Source organism: Ahaetulla prasina, chromosome 3, assembly GCF_028640845.1.
Source record: "Ahaetulla prasina isolate Xishuangbanna chromosome 3, ASM2864084v1, whole genome shotgun sequence".
Classification (NCBI taxonomy): Eukaryota; Metazoa; Chordata; class Lepidosauria; order Squamata; family Colubridae; genus Ahaetulla; species Ahaetulla prasina.
Window position 1 is genome coordinate 44,400,331 of NC_080541.1, and position 22,816 is coordinate 44,423,146.

General features: G+C 34.9%; 1 protein-coding gene and 1 non-coding gene across 4 annotated transcripts; both read left to right on the plus strand.

Annotated features, from left to right (window-relative positions):
* The first annotated feature begins 255 nt into the window (after nucleotides 1–255).
* Nucleotides 256–348, plus strand: TRNAY-GUA (transfer RNA tyrosine (anticodon GUA)). The gene is made up of 2 exons: nucleotides 256–292; nucleotides 313–348. It is a non-coding gene; the product is annotated as a tRNA-Tyr (tRNA).
* A 433-nt stretch (nucleotides 349–781) lies between these two features.
* MYBL1 (MYB proto-oncogene like 1) lies at nucleotides 782–22,775 on the plus strand. Of its 3 annotated transcripts, none has more exons than XM_058175685.1 (17): nucleotides 782–1,239; nucleotides 4,049–4,154; nucleotides 4,241–4,312; nucleotides 4,539–4,631; nucleotides 5,549–5,599; nucleotides 6,461–6,681; nucleotides 7,642–7,825; nucleotides 8,205–8,276; nucleotides 9,481–9,582; nucleotides 10,654–10,887; nucleotides 12,315–12,659; nucleotides 14,055–14,200; nucleotides 14,407–14,521; nucleotides 15,756–15,872; nucleotides 15,960–16,064; nucleotides 17,494–17,670; nucleotides 18,372–22,775. In XM_058175685.1, the coding sequence occupies exons 1-17, from the start codon at nucleotides 1,220–1,222 to the stop codon at nucleotides 18,498–18,500; spliced, it is 2,289 nt and encodes a 762-aa protein (XP_058031668.1). In that variant the 5' UTR covers nucleotides 782–1,219; the 3' UTR covers nucleotides 18,501–22,775. The 3 variants fall into 3 exon arrangements, with proteins under 3 accessions (XP_058031668.1, XP_058031669.1, XP_058031670.1); XM_058175686.1 differs by having other exon boundaries at nucleotides 9,484–9,582; XM_058175687.1 differs by lacking the exon at nucleotides 5,549–5,599 and having other exon boundaries at nucleotides 784–1,239.
* Nucleotides 22,776–22,816: the final 41 nt, after the last annotated feature.

Below are 22,816 nucleotides of genomic sequence, written 5' to 3' on the forward strand. Positions count from 1 at the left end.
ATTCAGGGTCGTACGCTCACTGGAAAGCAAATCAGTGTCGAGTTCAGTGGTTGATCAGGGTTATGTTGGAATCGAAAAGTTGAAAGCTTTACAGGGAACATACATACTTTTCGTCAGGAAATATATTTTCAGGTGCCACAGAATAGGGATTAAAGATAAAGTTGTTCCCGTGGCCTTATCTTAAAACTTTATCCTCAACGTCATTACTGCCAGCGCACATCTGTATGCCAAGCATTAACAGGCAAATTTCAGACCCCTTCGATAGCTCAGCTGGTAGAGCGGAGGACTGTAGAGGCGGAATTTCGCACGGGAATCCTTAGGTCGCTGGTTCGATTCCGGCTCGAAGGAGGCTTACTTTTCTTTCCATTTGCCAATTTTTAAACAGGTATTTCAGATTGGTAAGATTTTTGTATCCTTCTGATTAAAATTGACGTTTATTGAGAAAGCATACTTTAAAATGGAGCGATTCTCTTTAGACAGCCAGCGTAAGAGGCCAATCCGAAAATAAACCAAAAATGTGCCTCGCCTTTTTCTTTTTAAAATAGTGTGAAAAAAAGGAAGAGGAAAATAGCACACTCGCTAACGCAATTATGCTGCCCGATGGAAACACATGGAAAACTCTCATTTTTCTCTTGCCCTCGGTGAGGCAAGGACTCGCCTTCCCAGCAGCCCTTGAGCTTGAGCCCGCCAGTAGCTCCTCCTCCCACGCCAACCTCTCCAGTATCCCGCCACCTTTCTCCTCTTACTGGCCGTTCCCCCTTCCTCCCTCGCCCAAGCTCCCCCGTTTGGTCGCGTGCTTTCTGCAGCAGCCAATGGGGTGTCAGTCCGCGTGCGCAGATTCAAACGGTGGCTCCGGACAGAGGCTGGGCGCGAGATTCGGCGGCAGGGTCGAAAAGGGAAAGGGAGAAAAAACAACAACAAAAACCCCGCGAGCTCGGCGGCGCCTCTGGAAAGCGTTCGAGGCGGAGGACCGAGCAGTGGCCGCCGAACAAGGGCTCCGCTGGCTTGGTCCCCGATCCTTTCGCCTGCCGTTTTTGGCTGGGTGTGGGGCCATGCCCCCGGTGCGGGGAATGGGGCGGGACCGGGGCTAAAAAAAGCAGCGCCCCCCCTCCCCGGACTCCCCTGTCGGACATCTCCCGGCAGCTTCGATTGAGCGAGCGCTCCTGGTTGGCGGGGCCATCCCCGTTCCTTTCTGCTTGCTTTATGGTGCACGCGAAGGATGGCGAAGAGGCCGCGCAGGTGAGTGGCGCCGTACACTCTCCCGCTCGCCGCCTTGGCATCCTCCATGCCCGGCTCTGCGTTTTCCTCTCTTTCCGCCGCGGAAAAGGCCGTGCCACCCCCCACCCCAGGCGAAGGCTTCTGACCCAGCCCGCCTCTCCTCTCCACGGGTCATGGAAGGTTTTCTGCTGCCGCTTCCACGTGCCCCGCCAGCTCTGACCCGTTCTGATTTATGCCTCGGCCTGGATCTTTCTAGTGATGGTTTAAGGTTTTGTTACGCTGCTTTTATACAGGGTGTAAAAAATCCTATTTCATTTATATTCGGTTATTTCCTCACCTGATGCCAAATCATATCTTTGTGCAGAAAAATATAAGTACTGTACCGAAAAAATATTCCTGCTATCCTGTCCTGTCCTGTCATTTCTTTCGTTTTTGCTTCTTGTTTCACTCTTTTTATGTATGTACCCATAAGTAAAATTTTGTGAGAGGGAAAGTCTGAAAGAGGGTAATGTATTTATCCCCTATATGGTTCTTGCTGAATTAGTTTTCTCCTATACATTATTTAAATATGGGAATATGTAAGCAAAAATATTTAGGATTGCAGAAGGGAATGATAAAGTATTGGCCTTCAGTCAAAACTTGCACATAAACCAAGCAGTTTTGCCTGAATATTGAAATCTTTTCTTGCTTGTCTACTCATTTATTAGAAAAATAAATAGCTAATGGTTGTAATTTGTTTCAAACTGACATATTTGCAGGATACATTTCTTGTTATTTAATCAATTTCTCAGAGGATAGCATACAAAAATACAGTAGCCCTGTAGAATATGATCTTACCAATATATTTTCTTAGAATTTTAATGACTGAGAAATACTTTTTTAATATGATTTTTTTCCTGGACACAAATAAATGTTGCAAAGGAGTTGAGTGAAAAGACCATGAAAAGAATGGATTTGTCTGTTTTCTGTTTTATATAATAATACTTAATATCTTGCTTAAACCATGTGCAAAGAAGACTATGAAAAAATTGTAAATGAAACACCTAATTTGGTAAATATTACTATAGTTCTCTATGAAGCCAGTAGATGGCAGATTGTTCTCAAGGAAACATAAAGGTGAAAACTTATTTGTTTTCTTTAATAGTTCTGAAAACGAATGCTGCTGTTTAATTATTGTTTCCTAATGTGCAATATTTGCATAGAATTAACTTCTTGTAGAAAAATATTTTTTTCTTTATATGTATTATTTTGATCTAGGAATATGCTATGTATAAACTAGCCTAGGCATTTGTACAAAGATACAATGAGTGAAAAGTAGAACCTTCACTTCCAAAACGTTAATTTAAATAAGAATATTTTAATAAATGAAATAGGAAATAATTCTTGAAATAAGCACTTTTGGTATTTGTATTCTCCACATAATCACCACTATTTGCTATACACTTCTGCCAATTATGGGCAAGCTTCTTAAACCATCATAAAAGAATTTGATGCTTTGTCTCCATGCTTTCTACTTTTTCATCTGAGTTAAAAGCTTAAATTGAAAGATGTTTTTTCAATTTTGGAAAAAGTTGAAAGTTACATGTCACCAACTCTGGACCATAGTGGACAGATTAAGATGATGAGATGCAGCTTTTAAAATGCCTCTTGGGTGACTTGTGACTTTTGAGGCCTAGGGTGATCAAGTTGCAGCAAGATTTCCTTAAATTTCTAAACTCTAATAATTATTTCAAAATTTTGAATATGTAGTGTAACACTCTAATTTGATATTGGTGCCTAGTTCTAGGAATTCCAGTCAAACAGTACCTTCTGCAACGCCCAAAATTGTAATCAGTTTTTCTGCCAAAGCACACATTTTGAACTTTTTTCCAGTTAAGATTTGTGATAATACCCTATGAACTAATGCTTCTTTTTTGGTTATAAGACTGGCCTGTGTTTTCTTTACTATCATGATGCTGTGAAGCATTCTTGTAATGTGATAGTAATAACTGGAAAATTTCAACTCTTGAGGTTTTCCGCAACCAGCATGTGAGGAATGCTTCTTTCAGAACTCTTCCAATTTTGGAGAGTATCAATAATGTGACCCAAATGTTCTTAACAGAAATTTTCCCTTGCGTGATCTGCCAGTTATCCTTAATCAATTCATAAAATTGGCGAGAACCAATCTCAAAATAAGATTTATGACACTAGTTCATGGGTTTTATCACAAATCTAAACTTTGATTATGCCAGTATGAGAATTGTCTGTGTAATACATACGATATATACAAATACATTTGCTTTCAATTGGTGTCAAGCACACTGGGAAAACAATGTGTTATTGTTGGAACTAAAGTCATCTTTCAGGGTATGCTTAAATTCTCTATTTTCCTGAAAGCACTAAAATTTGATCTTGACATAAATCAAGAATGTGAAATAGGGAGGATGTAATTTGGGCATGCTGTCAATGACAAAATAGTGTAAAAGTAAAAGACAACTAAGAAATATTCCAATTAGGACATTCTTCCCATGTTGCTTTCTGTTTAAAAAAATGTAGAGATATGTAAACATAGTATTCCTATATATAATTCACATTATGTCTATTATGATCCTGTGTATTTTAAAAGTGCAAATTTATTTAAAGAAATATTTAATTAATATTTAAAGGATTTGATTTGGTTGCTTCTGTTCAGACAGTAATGGTGTATGAACAAATGCCTAAAGTTTGCCATACTTTTTAGTTTAAAATGTTGAACTAAATTATTTTAGTTTAAAATAAGTGTTTAAAGCATGTGAGACATGGGCATAAATTTACTGTCCATGTTAACTTAATAATAGTTTGCACTTTGCAGTGAGGAAGATGATGATGAACTTCATTATGCAGATCATGACTATGAAGTACCACAACAAAAAGGGGCAAAAAAGATATGTAACAGAGTAAAATGGACCCGTGATGAGGTGAGCTCAACTGTAACTTATCTTCCGTAAAGCTTGGAGTTTAGTGTTGAAAAATTATTTATGGAAATTTTTATCATTTATTACAGGATGAAAAACTTAAAAAACTAGTAGAACAGCATGGTACAAGTGACTGGACATTTATTTCTAGTCATTTACAAGTAAGTGGAAAATGATTTAGGTTTTTCTTGTTCCACATTCAACTGTTTAGAAGTTTCAGCATCATTGTCTGAATAAATAATAAGAGAAAAAAAGACAGTTGTCTATATACATCTGTTAGAATTCCTAGTTTTATAACAGAAATGCTATACAAATATTAGAATCCTATAACATCTTCAATCAGGATGACAAGCTACACAGAGAATAATTATTTTTCATTTTTTGCAGAATCGTTCTGATTTTCAGTGTCAGCATCGATGGCAGAAGGTCCTAAATCCAGAACTTATTAAGGGCCCCTGGACTAAGGAAGAAGATCAGAGGGTATCGGATTTATATTTATATTGCTCCTAAGTACTAATTTTGTTTCAGAAAGGACAGTACTGTTATTCAGGTATCTATTGTCCTCTTTTGCCATATGTAGTTCAATACAAAGTAGGATATAAATAAGAACATTATAAATGTTTGCATCCATATTCTTTGCTGCTTAAAATAGAGATTCATCTCTTTTTTAAGCTTAGGAGCTGTGCTTGGCCTTTAATTAGAATACATTCCTATTTAATATGTTTACCCGATACGTCTTAACATTCCTATGCTCTGAGGGATCCTTGGTGCTCTGTGAGCTTGGTTGTTTTCTTACAGACGTTTCATTAGCTAAACTAGGTAACATCATCAGTAATGAAATGTCTGCAAGAAAACAACCAAGCTCAGAGCACCAAGGACTCCTCATTTCAACCCTGAGCTACAAATATTCTTTTATTCCTATGCTCCGTTATATACAGTAGTTGCTACTTATAATTGTTCAGAAATTTAAATATTGATTAACATCTTCCCTTGCGGAATTGTTAATATTGTTCCTTTTGGAAAGAAATGTTAACATATATACTAAATCAATTATATAGAAATAAATATTTCCCAAATTAATTTTATTTTCTATAATTTGTTTTTTCATATTTTAAGCCTCTTCATTATTCATAAATTTATAATAATATAATTTGAAATAAAATATTAATAAAAGACAAAACCAACATTTAAAATGTTCCTTAAGTGAGTTGCAAAATTACAAGTTAAAAGCAAAACAATAAAGTACAATAAATACTAAGTGTATAGAACATATTGAGTTTAATTCCAAATAGGTTCTTTAGGGGTACTCACTGTTGTAAAGGCAGTATATTATAGTATTATAATATTATAGTATATTTTTACAACTGACCCATGTCTTTTCTCTGGATTGTATGAAGTTGTGGAGAGACGCTGTGGATTCCCAGAAAGGATGCAGTGGCTTTAACAAGGTGTAGTCTGATGCTGTATATATGTCATTGCCTATCCTGAAGCACATTTTGGGAAATAAGTCTGAAGTACTGCATAACACTAGAAATTGCATAAAGAAGATAATATAAGACACAAATGCCACTAAATGTGCATAATATGGGCAGTTATAAAGACACTTGGAAAAAGAGGAATGTTTTGGCCTGGGGCAGGCATGTCTCTATGGAGAAGACGTTCCTTCCTTACAGCTATCTGCCAAATTTTATGACTTTATAGGCACCTTGAGGACATACCTGAGATGCTGGAGGTAAAGGGTAGATAGATAGATAGATAGATAGATAGATAGATAGATAGATAGATAGATAGATAGATAGATAGATAGATAGTATTCTATTTCCTTACATTAAATGTGTCATTTCACCGATACATATTTGGAAGAGAACGTTATAATTTATCTTTGTAATGTTATTTCAAACTATGTTCTGTATCCTACCCTTTATATATTCTATTTTATACTGCACTCCACCAGCTAGCTGCTAAATGTGATACTAGTTCTGGTTTATACATAATGCTACATCATAATTGAGATGTATATGTGTGTGTACTTAGATCAGTCAACCTATTATGGAATAATGTGAGCTGCTATGGCTTTTTAAACAAAGTATGCTATAAAAAATCCTGGCTTAGCTTTATGTGGGATTTCATCCATTGTATTTTTACATTTCCCCTTAACACCAGTGTCCTAAATGTAAGCCACTTGAAGTCAGAATGATTTTGTGGCTAAATAATTAAATAGAATGAGATCCTTTGCTTCTTCTACACGGGTGCTATTTTTTTTCTTAAAACAATGCTGGAGAAAATGTGTCATTCAATTTGTATTCCAGGTTATTGAACTTGTTCAGAAATATGGTCCCAAACGCTGGTCTTTGATTGCAAAGCACTTAAAAGGAAGGATAGGGAAACAATGTCGAGAGAGATGGCACAATCATCTTAATCCAGAGGTAAAGAAATCTTCATGGACGGAAGAGGAAGACAGAATCATCTATGAAGCTCATAAACGTTTAGGAAACCGATGGGCTGAAATCGCCAAACTGCTTCCTGGAAGGTAACTTTTTTTTTAATTGCCTGTTTGTTTAAAATGATTTTATTATGTAGCCTTTTTTGCACAATATACTAATAATTTTTCCATTAACCCAGTTAGAACTTCTAACTCTTCATTCTGGTAGAAAACCAGCACAATTAACTGGATTAATTCTTCAATTTGAAAATACTAGTTTTTGCCCATTTTCTTCAGGGAATCCCATGCTAGGAAAGTGCTGACAGGGCTTTATAATATTACTGATAAGGCAGCAACAGTGCTTCAAATCTTAATTCATCCCAAAATGAAGGACTCTCACTTCCTATCCCTACTGTCCTGCTCTCTCCCAGCAAACCCCTTTCTTCCTAATTTTCATCAGCCCATATTTCAGTGATCCTATGCAATCTTGCCCCATCCTGCAGCATGGACACAGAGGACTTGAAAGGCTCAAAGGCCCCCCTGCATGAGAAGCAAGATATATTTACTTTCTTTGCCCCAAAATCAGAGCCTTTGATAACTAAATGCAAATAGTAGTGAAGAAGACATATTCAACTACTAAAAAAGACCTAAAGGACATAAGGCAACTTTAAAAGTTAGAAGGTTAGGGTTTGGGCGTAATTCAGGAAACACTCCTGGCTTCTGAAACATACTTGTACAAATCTCTGTTAGAAGATTACTAATGTGATTTCTCCTTCCACATCTTTGAGAAGGGATAATATAAACGTATTATAACAGTTTAATACCTCTTTTAGAAACATTTAAACTGAAATTTTATTTTAGGAAATTCTGGAAAAGTAATTTTACATTTGTAACATTTCTTGCTGCTTAATTTTCAATTCTATGCAATACATAAATATAATGTTTACTTTATGGACATAGTACAACTTTTTAAACACTTATTGTCTCATTCAAAAAGAATTCATTCTTTTCCACTGAAATTAGTGTAACTGTGGAGAATTTGACTTTTGATTATGTTCTATTGTTTAGGACTGACAACTCAATAAAAAATCATTGGAACTCTACTATGCGAAGAAAAGTTGAACAAGAAGGATATTTACAAGATGGAATCAAGACAGAGCGCCCTTGTTTATCAAAACTTCCTCACAAAACTTGTGTATCTACAGATCATTTGCATGCCCAAAATCAATTTTATATACCAGTTCAGACACATGTAGGTTCCCAATTTTTTATAACCATATTTTTTACTATAGGAGAATGTGTGTGAGAACTTCATGTGGCAAATAATTCAAAATAATTTTGGTGAGATACTTGAAAGAATTCAGAATGTTTAATACCTTCAGCATTGTTTTACCCTTTTCATGTTGATTTAATTTTTAATATATTTTTTAACATAAAATACGTTTTCACTATAAATATTTGGTCCTGAAAATATTTGGCTTCCAATTTTGTTCATCTTAATATTCTTATTTTGTATCGAAGTAGTAATTCTTTGAAACATGTATTCAAATTATTTGTTTTTAAATTAAATGCTTTTAAGTTATTCTGTAGAAATAATTGATTATATTTGTGTAAATAACTTGATTTCTTAGATACCAGGTTACCAATATATTTCAACAGAAAGCAGCTGTTTAGATGTTGCAGCTCCTTCAAACTTTATTCAGGTAATTGTTGGGCAATTATATTGACCTTTTACCTTTCTCTGACATGATGACAGCACAAAAATATTTCTGTTTAATTGTTATATGAAATATTCTTAATAGGTCCCTTAATAGGGACCTTATCACCAGGAATACAATCAACCTCAGTTATTTTGAAAGGATTAAAATATTATGGTGTCCAATAATTTGAACACTTTCCATGAAGAAAATGGAATTATTTTAATTAAAAAAATAATATGTTAATGCAGCTGAATTATTTTTAGATCTTGGATAGCAGATAAAATCCATGTGCATAAATCTGGGAGGTTTTTTTAAAGTAGTATCAAATATATTGGTCTACTGTATGAAATTTCCATTACCTGCCTCTCCAGAATTTCCGCTTATTTTGTTTTTTAATGTATCAGTTTGATTGGATGGAAATTGGTTTTCAGTAGTATTTTGCTAAAGAATAACGTATTTAAGAATTCAAGGAATAATTTTTGTCACTGAGCATTTATGAAATAAAATAATTACTTATGGTCATCTTATACATCTATATCAACACCACTCTACAGAATTGATGTGTATTTTAAAATTTTGCCAAATTCTGTTTACTTTTTTGATTGTTATTCTGCAAGTTAGTCCTATAGCCTAATACATAAATATGTCTGTGCAAAGCTAAATCAGACTGATAAAAAGTGACAGTAAATTAAAAAAATAATAGTTCCACACTGTTTGATAATAATCAGATTCAGTTTCAAATACTGTGCCAGTTTAGGTTTGATAGTCCTCAAGGCAGATTCACCATTGTGATAATAGGCTTCCACCAACAATGGCAAGGCAAGCTACCTTTATATAAATAGGAAGCAAATCCCACTCTCTTCTACCCCTGATGATATTACCTGGTGAGGGATGAAATGACTGCAGCAAAAAAACCAAGATCAGAGAGCAGCAAGGACTCTACTATAAGTCTGTCAGGATTTCAACTTTGCTCTGAAATTATTCTGAAGCATGTTGGAAATTAGATAGCTAAGTTCATTTTAAAAACATGTTACCAGGTGTGTTTCTACTATTAAGACTATTTACTTACTGCTTGAGCATTTTAATTATAACAAATGTCCTGTTACCATTTCATCCTAATGCTCCTTATAAATTATCTCCTAGTGATGTGTCCTAAATGTAATTCTATCTCTTTGTGTGTTCTTTTCCCCCTCAATGTCCATTCTAGCAGCCATTTGATGATGATCCTGACAAAGAGAAAAAAATTAAAGAACTTGAATTGCTACTTATGTCAGCTGAAAATGAAATTAGGAGGAAGAGAGTGTCCTCAGTAAGAGCTGCTTGCATAAATGTAACATTTTTGCTGATTGGCAATTAAGTCTTTCTATGTCTTTAAATTAATTAATGAACAAATACACTGTAATGGTGTTTGAAGTATAATTGAAGAAATCATATTTTACTTCTCAACAGATGGGCTTTGGGCAGTTGAGAAAGTTTGGATGGCATAAATATTGCTTATATTTTTCTTGTGACATTTAGAACAAAGGATTACATACTATTTTCTGTGCTTTTTATATCACCTTTGATGGCTCAGGGAAAGCTAAACAAGTGTAGAGAGAGGGAAGCATGAAGATCACTTTGCATAACTTGTGGCTAGAGGATTATATATTGCATGCTTTCTCTATCATTTGGCAAAAGTATTAAGACAGCTTTTCTTCTCTAGGCAGGGGCAAGCAATATTTTGATGGCTAGCAGCCATCAAAAAAGTCAAGGGCATAGCAGGTGGGGTGAAGTATTCCATGATGTCATGCAAATGGGTGTTGCCCTGTCTAGGAGACTTCTGTTTGGTGCTTTTGATAATTAATTTTCATTTATTTTTGGTTTAAAGGAAGGAGTTTATATCCTAAAAACAGTGAAATGAAACACCTCTAGTTTTTGACAGTTTGCCACTGAAATTTAGCAGTATGATTTCTTGGACCACAATAAAGATTGTTGACAGATTAAAATTAGACACAACTGCCATTCTTGTGAGAGTGGTCAGTATGAAATGATTCAAATATGTCTCTCTGATTTAGATGGCTTAATAAGGAGGTGGAAGTACTAATATTTTGACAAAATAGTGTGACTTTAAGAATGTGCCACAAAACATATCAGCAGCATAACCTTTTGTAGTTTTCTTTTTTTCTTTTTTTGAAAATAAGCCACTTTATTAAATGGGGCTTACTTCCAGGTAAGCATATTATAGACTAATTAAAATCATATATCGATTTTCTGGTCCATTTTTATACTGCAACTTCCGTAATTGCCAGTGAGCTTAATTAATCATACATCTTCTATAGTGAGTTTGAATTATCTTTCATAGTTAATTTCAATAAAACAGCAATATTTTTTGTGTTCTTAGCAAGCCAGAAACTTTTCTAACTGGTCTGGAAACTTCATCATGGAAGATAACATGGCAAATACTTTAAATAGCCTTGGGGAGCAAACAAATGACTTTTATGATATAGATGATACACAAGCTTCAATAAATCAGCAAACCTCACCTAGCAAATACTTGGCTGTGGAAGCAAATGCAGTGCTGTCATCTCTACAGACCATACCTGAATTTGCAGAGACACTAGAACTCATTGAGTCTGTAAGTCTTAATCATAAAATTAATGTAATAAATCAGAAAAAATTATAAATTTTTAATAGTTTACTAAGATTATTAGTTGTAATAATTCTGTTCAATAAATCTGAGATATTAACTGTTTATTAATTTTTGTGAGAAAAATAATACATAGATAGTGAACACCTGAATTGTTGGGATTATCTGAGAAGGTACAGGTCCTCCTTTAAAAAACAAACTTAGACTGGAATCTCGGTCATCGAGTGAAACAGTCATTAAACAAGATATCATGACTGCTTCAGTCAGCGACTACAATCTTGGCACTGCCAGTTCTAGTTGTTAAGCAATCTTGTGCGTCTGAAGTAGATGGAGTCTCCGATAAGGAGCATGGGTTACCTTGCGTGAGTGGAAGACTGGGAGGCCTAGTGCAGGGCAGGCGTGTGTGTCTCTGCTTAGGAGCTGAAAATGGTCCCTGCCAAAATCCAAGCAAGATTCCAGCCCCCAAATGGCGAAATGGCGGCGGGCCTCTCCCTTACCTCCCTAAGGCATCCTGTTCTCCTTGCCTAACCGTGCTGCATCTTCGAGGCTGTAAATATCAAGAACTAAGAAAATTCAGGCAGTTTAAATGAGTATAAAGATTTATTGGAAGCTTAAGTGCTCTCTCTCTAAGAATCTGAACTACTAATGGTCAAGGGGAATTAGCAGGAGTTAAGAAAAGAATTTAAGGTGGGCTGGACTTAGATCTGTTGTGGGCGTGCAGGGACTCATGAGTGATGATGAGTTTGACCTTTCCCACCTGGTCACCCATAGTAAATCTCCATTGCCAAAATCCTGTTTGGATTTTGAAATGGATCTTTTTCAGCCAGCTCCAGAAACGAGAGGGAGTCCTCTAGTTTCTGAAGACTGGCTGTGAACTGTGCTGTAAATGCTCCATGCCAGAATTCTGCTTGGATTTCAGGATGCATCTTTTCAAACAGATTCTAGAAACAAGAGAGTGTCCTTTTGGAAGACAGCAGCACCTTTCCTGCTAGCTTCCCCATTGACCTTCTAAAGAAGCCAGCAGGAAAGATTGCAAATGGTGATCACATGATCACAGGGTCCTTGGCAGTCGGTCATAAGTATGAATGGGTTGCCAAGTTTCCAGATCACAATTACATGATTGTGGGGGCACTGCAACACCAGGAACTTTGAGCATGGTTCATGGGTCCCTTCATTCAGAGCCGTCATAATTTTGAATGGTCACTGAACGAATGATTGTTAAGCAAGTACTATCTGTAATATTATAAAAATGGATTAAAAGTATGTGTTAGAACTAAAATTAAGAAGTTTATTTATATATTAAAATGATAAAAATATAGCTGAGTCACTGATATCCCCAGTTCAACTGGGGATAAATAACGTATTTTAAAGAGATGTGAATATATTTTTCTCTCTTCTGTTAATGGATATTGGAGGATCCTGTAGCATGGAGTGATGTCACCAGCTTTGACCTTTCTGATGCGGCTCCTTCACCTGTCAATCAAGCTCCAGTAAAATTAATGCGTATTCAGCATAATGATGGGGCCATGGAGTGCCAGTTTAATGTAAGTGTTGTACTTGATGGCAAAAAAATAGGTGATGAACAAGAATCAAGATCTCCAAATGCAGCCAAATTTAGTACTCCTCCTACAATTTTACGCAAAAAGAAGAAAATCAGGACTGGACAATCACCAGCCTATGAACAGAATGATGGACTCTGTAGCAACAATACTGTGCTAAAACAAACACCAGTGAAAACACTACCTTTTTCCCCTTCTCAGGTAAATAAATATAGTGATTGCAACTAGTGATGTTTTGGAGGTTTATTTATTATTTTACAAAATGCAAAACAAAAAGTATGAAGGAAAAAATGAATGGGTTGAGAGGAAGAAATAGACCAAAGAATTATGGTTTGGATGGAAGATGATATCCTCAAAAAGCATAGTGTGAAAAGTTTAAAGAACAGAAGATATGAAGTGTCATAAGCCAGAATGTTTTGAAAGGATAGAAGGTATAGAAAATGGAGGTTAAACTAGATTTAGCTGTATTTCTTTTTATTATCTTATGTCTTTGATTTCTTTGACTTACTATTTTGTGCTCCTTTCTGTCCAGTGCATAATGTTGCTTATCCTGAAGGGGAATAGCATGATGGATAAGTATATATAGGGTATTATTTTTTACAATTAGCTGTAGCTCTTGGAATAGTTTTTAAAGTCAGAGAGAAAACATCAAATGTAAAAACATAATATAAAATCTAAAATAAAATAAAAGAACTACAGAATGATACCCAAATAACTGAGGACACCAGACATAGAGTTTAAAATGAAGAAAACTATTTAACTAGAAAATGATTTAACTATTAGTTCATTGGAAGCAGTGAGATAGAAATCCAGTTTTAAAAAATAAAACTTTTTAGTTCTTCTGATTACAATGCACTTTAAAGTATATTGAATATCCGGAAATGCTGTCTGTATTGTTGATGGTGTGTATAATGTGTACTGTAGATTTTTTCACCCTACCTTACACATGGCTTTAAACAAGAGTATGAAAATGTAAAGACAAAGAACTACACAGAATGAAAAAAAAATCATATTGATAATAAAGACAGTTGACAATTTTTCTACAAACAAATTAAATTGTCCTAAGATTGTGAATAATATTTGGGGGAAATTATTTCCTTTTATATAAATATTAATGTTTTTATGAGAAAATGCTATACAAGCAACTCTTTAAAGCAGAGTTCCCCAACCTTTCCGGCTTTATGGACCAACTGGGGTGGGTGGGTGGGGTGGGGGAAAGGGATGATTCTGTGCGGGTGGCGGGCAAATGTGTCTGCCACTCACATGGAGTATGTGGATGCTTGCCTACTGCTTGTGCAAGTGGGAATGTGCATGCACACTCATCCACCAGTTCCGTGGCCTGCTTCCGAATAGCTCAAGGGCCAGTAGTGGAATGGGTTTTGGGGACCCCTGCTTTAAAGTATATAAGGTCATGACAAGTTGATCATATTAATGTGTGTTTTTTACAAAGATCTCGTGCCTATTTTGCTATGGAGCAACATTTTTAATTGTAATATAAGATGGGGAATAATCTTGCTATAGAGCTGTTCATAAGTACTGTAGACGTTAAACAGCTGGAGTTAAATTGTATAATTTATATTCTTGCTTTATATGCAGTTCTTCAATACATGTTCTGGAAATGAGCAGTTTAATCTTGAAAATACTCCATTTACATCAACTCCAATTTGTAGCCAAAAAGTTCTTATTACAACTCCCCTACATAATAAAGATGTAACACCCAAAGATCAAAAGGAAAATGCTGGGTAGGTACATAATTTAATGTGGATTAGGAATTAAATATGCTTTTTGAAATAAAGGGAAATAAAAAGGGAAGTAAATCTAAGTGAACTTAAAATGACTGCTAAAATATAACAGGTTACAACAGATTCTGCATAAAGCTTTTTTATTCAGAACAATTTATTTTAATTATCATATAAAATTGCTTATATATCTTTGGGATTTTATATAGTTTTAGGACACCTACTATTAGAAGATCACTACTGGGCACAACACCAAGAACTCCAACTCCATTTAAGAATGCTTTAGCTGCTCAAGAAAAGAAATACGGTCCTCTGAAAATTGTAGTATGTACCATTTTGATTCATATTCCTTATGAATTGTGACCAACCTAATTTTAGGATTAAAAGTTGATGATTGAGCAATGCTAAATAATTTACATTTGGAAAAGGTCAAACGTGTTATAATACCTTGTTTGTATCTATTTCAAGCTGTCAATCCAAGCAAGGACAGTTTGAACAACGTATATCTTGAATACATTTCGTATCTTTTATGTATTTTACATTTTAAATTAAATTTGTTTGCTGCCCATCTCACTTCAAAGCGACTCTGAGCAGTTTACAACATTAAAGGCATCCAAGAGAAATATTGAATGGTGGCTATTATTACTACGACTATAGGTAGCTCATTTAAAAACTGCCTTGTTTAGTGACCTAAAAATAATTTTAGTGACTGAAAAAATAATTTTAGGACTGGTCCTCACACTTACCACCATCACAAGTGTCTCCATGGTCACATGATTGAAATGTGCTTCACAACCATTGAACATTTACAACCATTGCAGCATCCCACAAGCATATGATTGCCATTTGCACATTCCACAGCTAACCTAAAATAAACAATTTCAGTGGAGAAACTGGCAGTAAAATCGTAAATCGCAGTCACACATTGTCTCGTTCAACAGCTGCGGGTGATTCCCTTAACAGTTGCAGCAGAAATGGGATTATAAATCTTTGTAATCATGTAATGCTTCATCTAAGGATTGTGTTGCTTAGCAAATGAGTTCGCAGTCCCAATTGTGGTTAAGTGAGGACTACCTGTATTGAGGTGTTCCTTCATTTTATGTCCCTTAACTACTTAAGTAATTTGACTTACAAGATAATAAAAGCCCAAAGTCTTCCAGTGTATTCCAAGGTCAAGGGGAAATGAAAACTTTGTTTTTCCGGTTCCAGTACAATACCTTAACCCTATAGTGTAGTGATTGTCCACTTATCTAAATCTTTGCCTTGAAATAATACATGAATAGTCTGAAACTAGACCATTTAAAATTTAATTCAGTGTTTACATATTAGTTATAGCTCAGAATTCTGTGTACTTAATGAAGAATGGAATGTAATACTTAGAAACAGAGTTGAAAGAGGCCACTTAGACCATCAAATCTAGTTGCTTGCTCTTGAGAATTTAATCAGAATTTTAAAAGTTGAATGTGTAAATATAAAATGTGAGCTTAATATCAATGCATTTCAGTAACTAAAAATGATGAACTTTCTATTTTCTGTTATTTTAATCCTTTAATTTCAGTCACAGCCTCTTGCCTTTTTGGAAGAAGATATTCGAGAGGTTTTAAAAGAGGAAACTGGAACAGATATATTCTTCAAGGAAGAGGAAGAGTCTGTCCATAAAGGATGCAAACTAGAGGTAAATTATACTGCATGTAGCTCTAGAATTTCAGGAACGATAGAAATAATTTTAATTGCTTCTTTTTCTGTAAAATATTGATCATAGAACACTTCTGTAAAGAAAGTCAGGAAATCATTGGTTTTGGATCCTTGGGAAAAAGAAGAACTTGGTGACCCTTTTTTTGTAGAAGACGATGTTTCAGATATGCAGGTCAGTACCATAATATCAGAAATTCATATTAAATAGAAACAGATTAGAATATGCTATAGCCGTGATGGCACGCAGTGCCCTCTCTGTGGACACGCGAGCCATTGCCCCAGTTCAGCCCCACCACTGGCCAACTGGTCTTTGGATCTCTGTTGTACATGCGCGGGGGGTGGGGCATGTGCGGAGGGTGTACGGCCATGCACAGGGGCCGCACCCACATTGCATTTTGGGGGTTCAGGCACTTACATGCGCATTCGGGCATGTGTGCGCTTTGGGCACTCGGTTTAGAAAATCACTGCTATAATATCAAGAACTTTAACTAATGTTTTTCCTGTCAACAATTACTGCAAGAAAACATGATTTTGGTATTTAAAAGAACTGATACTAAGAACTATAATAATCAGTAATTGTAAGAATAAGACGTGGCCTAACTTTTTTCATTTCAGCAAGTGTAATGTTGGTAATCCTTGCTTAAAAATGGAAATTGGGACTGGCAATTACATTGCTAAGCAACACGATCATAAAGCATGACTTCATGTGATGGAACTGACTTACAATGGCAATTGCAGCAGTTTCAGTTGTCATTATTGGATGAATCCTACACAGTTGTAGCATTCCATAGTCATGTGATAGTATTTGTAACTTCTTCCAGCCTTCCCCATTGAATTTGCTTGTTGGAAGCTGGCAATGCAGTTTGCAAATGACAATCACTTGCAAACTTTCAGAATACTTGATGGTTATAATTGCAAACTGATTGCCAACTGCCCAAATCACAATCATGTGACTATGAGAACATTGCAATAGCTGCAACTACTATGAATAATTATAAGACTCCTTGTTCAGTGCTATCGTAATTTTGAATGGTTACTGAATGAGTTGCTGAACAAGTACTACCTGCAGCTAGTTTTATATTTATATTCTAGTCTGCTTTGCTCTAAGAAAGGAATACAATGGAATACAAACAGGAATGGAATGGAATGCTTTATTTGGCTAAGGGTGAATAGAATAGAATAGAATAGAATAGAATAGAATAGAATAGAATAGAATAGAATAGAATTTTTTATTGATCAAGTGTGATTGGACACACAAGGAATTTGTCTTGGTGCATATGGTCTCAGTGTACATAAAAGAAAATAAATTTGTCTCAAGCGCAGAAGCTCTCAGTTTCTGTTTCAGTTTAATGATGTTAGAATAGTTTCACTGAGAATTTTAAATATTTTAAGGTTGAATTCTTGGAGTTAAATCAAAGCCTCTTGATTATGAAAACCTATTTTTAATGTTTTGTGCTAGTTTTTAAAGAATGCTTGTAAACCTATTGTGAATTTCAATATGAAAGCCTGAAGGATGGTATCCTTCAGCTGCTTTAACTATATAAACTTATAATTCTCCAGCAAGATACAGGTTGCATTAAACTTTTTTTTTTGCAATATAGTCAGATAATATCTACACTACATCACTTCTAATGATACCGTTATTGGAAATACATGACAATAGAGACAACACAACTCCAGAGAAACAAGATTCCAATTCAACAAAACTGAATGTAGCATGGAAAAAAAAGCTGAATACATACACTTCAAAGAATATTAAAGCAGAAAAACCTCTTCAGGTCAGTATTTAAGAAATGTTAATATTTAACTATTTATGTTGTCTTTGAAAGGTAACTATGGATTATAATATTTCTGTTATTTATTAATGTAAATAATAAAGAATCAAGGGTTCTACTATTAGAATATCCTATGTTTGCAAAATGCTTGCTCCTTCAGATTCAGGACTCAAAATTAGGAGAAATATGCTTTAAGTTAAAAATTGCTGTTGCACTAAAATCTCCTTACCACATCCTTAGAACACTGTTGCTGAGTGTTCAGTTGGTTGCATAATTTATTTAATGAACTCCATAGTTTCATACAAACATGATACATACTACACCCCCACTGTCTTCCAATTTCTGAGTAAAATAGATAATGAAGATAGAATAAATTGTGGAAAACATACACGGACCTTAATGGTCTCTTGCAATGCCTGAACATAAATGCCCATGTAGCTTCGTTGGGAGGGGTTAACTGGTTCTAAGCATGAGTGTTACATCTTCAGTATCCTGCTGTTCAAAGTGCTTTACATGATTTTATATATATTTAATTAGGCTAGTCAGGAAACCAGTTACTATTTTCTTATATCTAGTTCTAGTTATATTTAGCATGTTGAGTTCTTGCTTTTTTATTTTAATGTTTGATTATTTTAGCTCTTGGCTTTAAGACATTTAATTGATTTGATACTGAATGTAATTATTAACTGGACTATGTATAACAGGTGAATTGTGAATGGGAAGCTGTTGTTTATGGGAAGACAGAAGATCAACTTATTATGACTGAGCAAGCAAGAAGGTACCTGAGCACCTATTCAGCTTCTGGCAGCACTTCAAGGGCTCTCATCTTGTGATTGTCTTAAGAACATATTGATCTATCTTCCCCCCCTTTTTATTACAGACTTTAAGCTGAAATATGTTTGCAGTATTTTTTTGAAGCTGCCTTCTAAGGGGATTGTAATACCCCTTTTTTGAAAAATACAAAGGATGCAAACATCTCCCCCTCCTTTTTTAAAAGCAATTTTTAAATGGTCTTTTGAAAGACCACTAAACTAAATGATAAAAGAAATGACTGCCTATTTTTTCTACCAGTCAGTTTTCTAAATTATTTTTAAATATATACAACTAATTTTCTTCTAAAGAAACTTTTACTATAGATTAGACTTAGAGGTTTGGTACTCTATGAAAGCAAAATGTACATACTCTTTGAGAATGCTTTTGCTAATTTGCAATTAGTAGCAATTTTGAATATGAAGAAAGGGGCTAAAGGAAGAATAGAGAGTTGCACTACTTGTATAAGGTATGCTGCACAGAATTAACTACAGTGTTATATGTATTTATTTGAGAATGGTACTTCTAGTATGAGAAGACAAAGAGATGAATTTAATTTTTAATAGGGGAAAGCGTCAGTATTCATTAATCTCAAACTGAGACCTTTGTTGAATGTATTGTACAGCATGTGGGAGAAGAATAGCTTTTGTAAATTGTGAGACAGTTTGTGTATAATTTAGTTTCATTTTAAAGCTTGAGGCTGCAATTTCATCTAGTGCCCACATAATTCCTGCTGTTTTGCAAAGCAACATAAACTTGCTCTTGGCTGTAATAGAGAAAGGAGCAATAGTAATTTACCACCCTCTGTTCAGAAATTATATAGATGTGCATTTTGCCTCTCCTACTTTCTTTAGTGGAGCCTCAGCCTTAAGTAATATATCAGTTCAGTTCTGTCTGGTTCATTTGGAGATGAATTGTATTCCCCTTTTGCATTCCTGTCATCCATATACCATTACACTTTGCTTTTTACTGCCAGTCTTTACTAGATTACTTGATACACAAATCTGATGCTGCCTCCTATATCCTTTGGCTTTTAAGGCTTTGGGATTCGCTTCATTTTGATGGATCTTAAAATATACCGAAGGCAGTAAGAAAAAAAGGTGTATGGTTTTGGAAGATCAAGACAAAAGAAATGGATCAACCCTGGCTGAACGCCACTATGAAAGGGAAATAAAGTTCTCTTTATGCCATTAAGATAGGAAGTGAAGGGTTGCTTTCTTTAATGGCTTATTCTCAGTTTATGAGAGAGTGTTGCTGTTCCATAAATATTGAGGCAAACATTAGGGAATATACAAACAAGCTGCTGGTGGCTCTTGATTCTACAATTACCATTAGGCAGTAGGAAAGAAGAAAAGCCAGCATGAGAACAATTTTGGAAAGTTGGTAGAACGTTCATGGCAAAAGTTAATAATCTAAAAATCTGGGGAAAAACTTCAAGTCAGCTGGTCGTTCATAGTATGCTCTATTTTGCTCCTTGTCCATAAATGAATGGCAATTCACATAAAGATAATGGAGCAAGTTATGATACATGAATTAGCTGATGAAACAATGGTATTTTTAAAACATGAGTCCAGAACAGATCTCAAAGAGAACTTGTTCTGGACTTGGGCTATTCTTTGAGGATAGCATAGACTTCATTGTGAAAATGAAAAAAGAAAGGAGAGAGGATGAGCACTTTCACTGAACTATTGTAATGGAGGAATATATCTGTGACAGGATGTTTGAATTGATAGGGCTGCTCTGCAAATACCAACACCTGAAATGGTATGTGGTCACAACAATAAGTAAAATTTCAGCCTCTTTTATATATGTGTACACAAACAAACACAGTGTCTTCAGAGCTTGTGATAAAATAGCTCCAGTTGACATGAAAGGAAGAAAGAGTTAACTTGGTGCATTGGAATACAGCAATATTACAATCTGTGAAGTACATTAATTTGCATTTCATCTATTTAAAGATTGCACTATTCCCTTTTCAATCATGTAGTTTACATAGTCATTTTAAAATCCGCCTGACTTTAATTTCAAATACTCCATAAATTGAACATTAAAGGGACAAATCTTTATGAAGAAACAGAATGTGATAAGACACAATTTGGCTTCTTGTGGCTTTAATGAAGGCATGAATCCCAATCCATTTTATTACAAATGTGAGAGGAAAAAAACTGGTTCACTTAGTTACTTTTCTTGACACAAGCAGCCATGGGCCCTGTTACATTTGGATCTGTTTTGATGTGGGAAGAATTTAACTTAATTGACTTTATAGGTGAGTAACTGCTACAGCTGTCTCTGTGATCATGCTTGATGAATTGCTGCCATAGTTGTGGCACATGCTGTTGGTCTATTTCTATAGTAGCTTAGCTCACTTCAACATTTCCCCATACCTAAGCATATACAAAGCTAAAGGGGGAGTGTCCATGACTGCTTGTTCTGAAATTTGGAATTGCCTCTAAAATAATTTATAGCTGCTCTTGGGAGCTCTAATAACATAGTTATAAAACTGCTTAAAAAGCAAAATAGTCTTTTTTTAATTTAAGAGTTGTTCATGATTTTAATCTTCACAGGTTATGGGAGTTGCTTCAATTTACTTGTTTTAGACACTTGCACTTATTTTTGTCCTATTTGAAGGAATGTCTTGGTGTTGTTCTTGTAGCCTTTTTTAAGTGAATTTCTTATAGAACATAATGGTGTGCTGTCAACCTAAATACTGACAGATAAATAGAATTCTATACTGTAGAGTTGTATACTGTATACTATAGTTTTTAGCTATTTATATATCTGACACTCTTCCTCTCCACTTCTGGGTGTGCTGCTATAGCTAGTAGCAGAATCTGCTTGCTGCTATGAGAGATGGAAAGAGCGAGCATCATATGCACTGTATGTAAAATGACAAATAGAATGATGGCATGTTCTCAAGTTATATTGATATCAACTGTTGCTGTGAAGAGAGAAACACAATTATTAGAAAGAAACTTGATACCACATACCACCAAGAACTCAAAAAAGGAATTTTCCCCTTATTTTAATATTGTATGTGGTATATGAAACAATCTACACTTTAAAAAATAGCTGGAGACCCCTATACCATAGTTATTTATTTATTCTAAACCAATATTTATATATAGAATATTCATCTTCCTATCTTTCATAGGCCAGTTTTAAAAAATGTTAGCATTTTTCAGAATAATTTGGTACAAAATGGATTTTTTCATCAACATGTGAGAAAGCAGTTTGGAATACACTTTGGTATTGTTCATTTTGTTCTCTCTTTAAGTAAGATTTTTAGAATACTCCCTCCCTAAAATACAAAGGAGCTCAGTGAATATGATTTGCATAGTGAGACTATTACCCAGATGACTATGTACCAGCTTGCCCAACATTTTCTCCTTATAAAACGTATTAGTCTAACCCTAAGTAAGCTGTTTCAGCTTTGATGAGAATTCATAAAGTAGTTTGCACATGTATGAATCCCTTTACTGCTGGGTATATGTAGTTTCTTAGTTGTACTTAAATGGGTTGTCTCAATTGCAATCAAGGTCCAAAGGGTGTGTGTGCATTTGTGTTGCCCTAAGCAAGCTTTTTGGATTTTTTTCCTCTCAGATTATAGCTTCCTGAATTATTTTGGAAGTACTCTGAAGAATTCTCTAGTGGGTTTTTTCTTTTTTCTTTCTTTTGGAATGGATGTTAGAAGAAAGGTATAGTGGTGGGATGAGAAAAGGAGTGAAGATGATACAAATCTTGCAGTACACACACTAACAGTGCCTTGCAGTTTCTTGGATTCTGTTCCATGTTATTTTTTATATCTAAACTATATATAGTGCTTCACAGAAGGTATGTACAAGTAGGGTTTCTTTAATGGTACCAAAGTCACCAGTGTCAAGACTTAACATAGGTCTCTGGTTATTAGCACAAAAAGGAATTGGTATTGGTTGACAATTTAATTTAATTGCTCGTTTGTTGCTTCTAGCACACTTCCCCATTTCCCGTTTTAAGCCATTGATGTGTTAGACATTTTTGTACTTTTTTCAGTTTAGACGCATTTGCATTTTTATGTTTAAGTGGAATATATCTGCAGGAGCCAAGCATGCATGTTAGGGAGTAACAGCATTTAGTAATATGTGTGTTTTAAAGTTTTAGCTTTAATTATAAGATTAAAATATTGATGAAGTGCTGTTTGGGGATATTGTTTGGGGATTGTTATTGTTAATTTACTACAGATTTGGTTTCACCAAACAGATTTTGCATAAAATGCAGTCCCACATCAACACCATAAATAAAACATTTATGTACATTCTTAATGGATATTTATTTTATTTAAAGGAAGTGTGAATTTGTATGT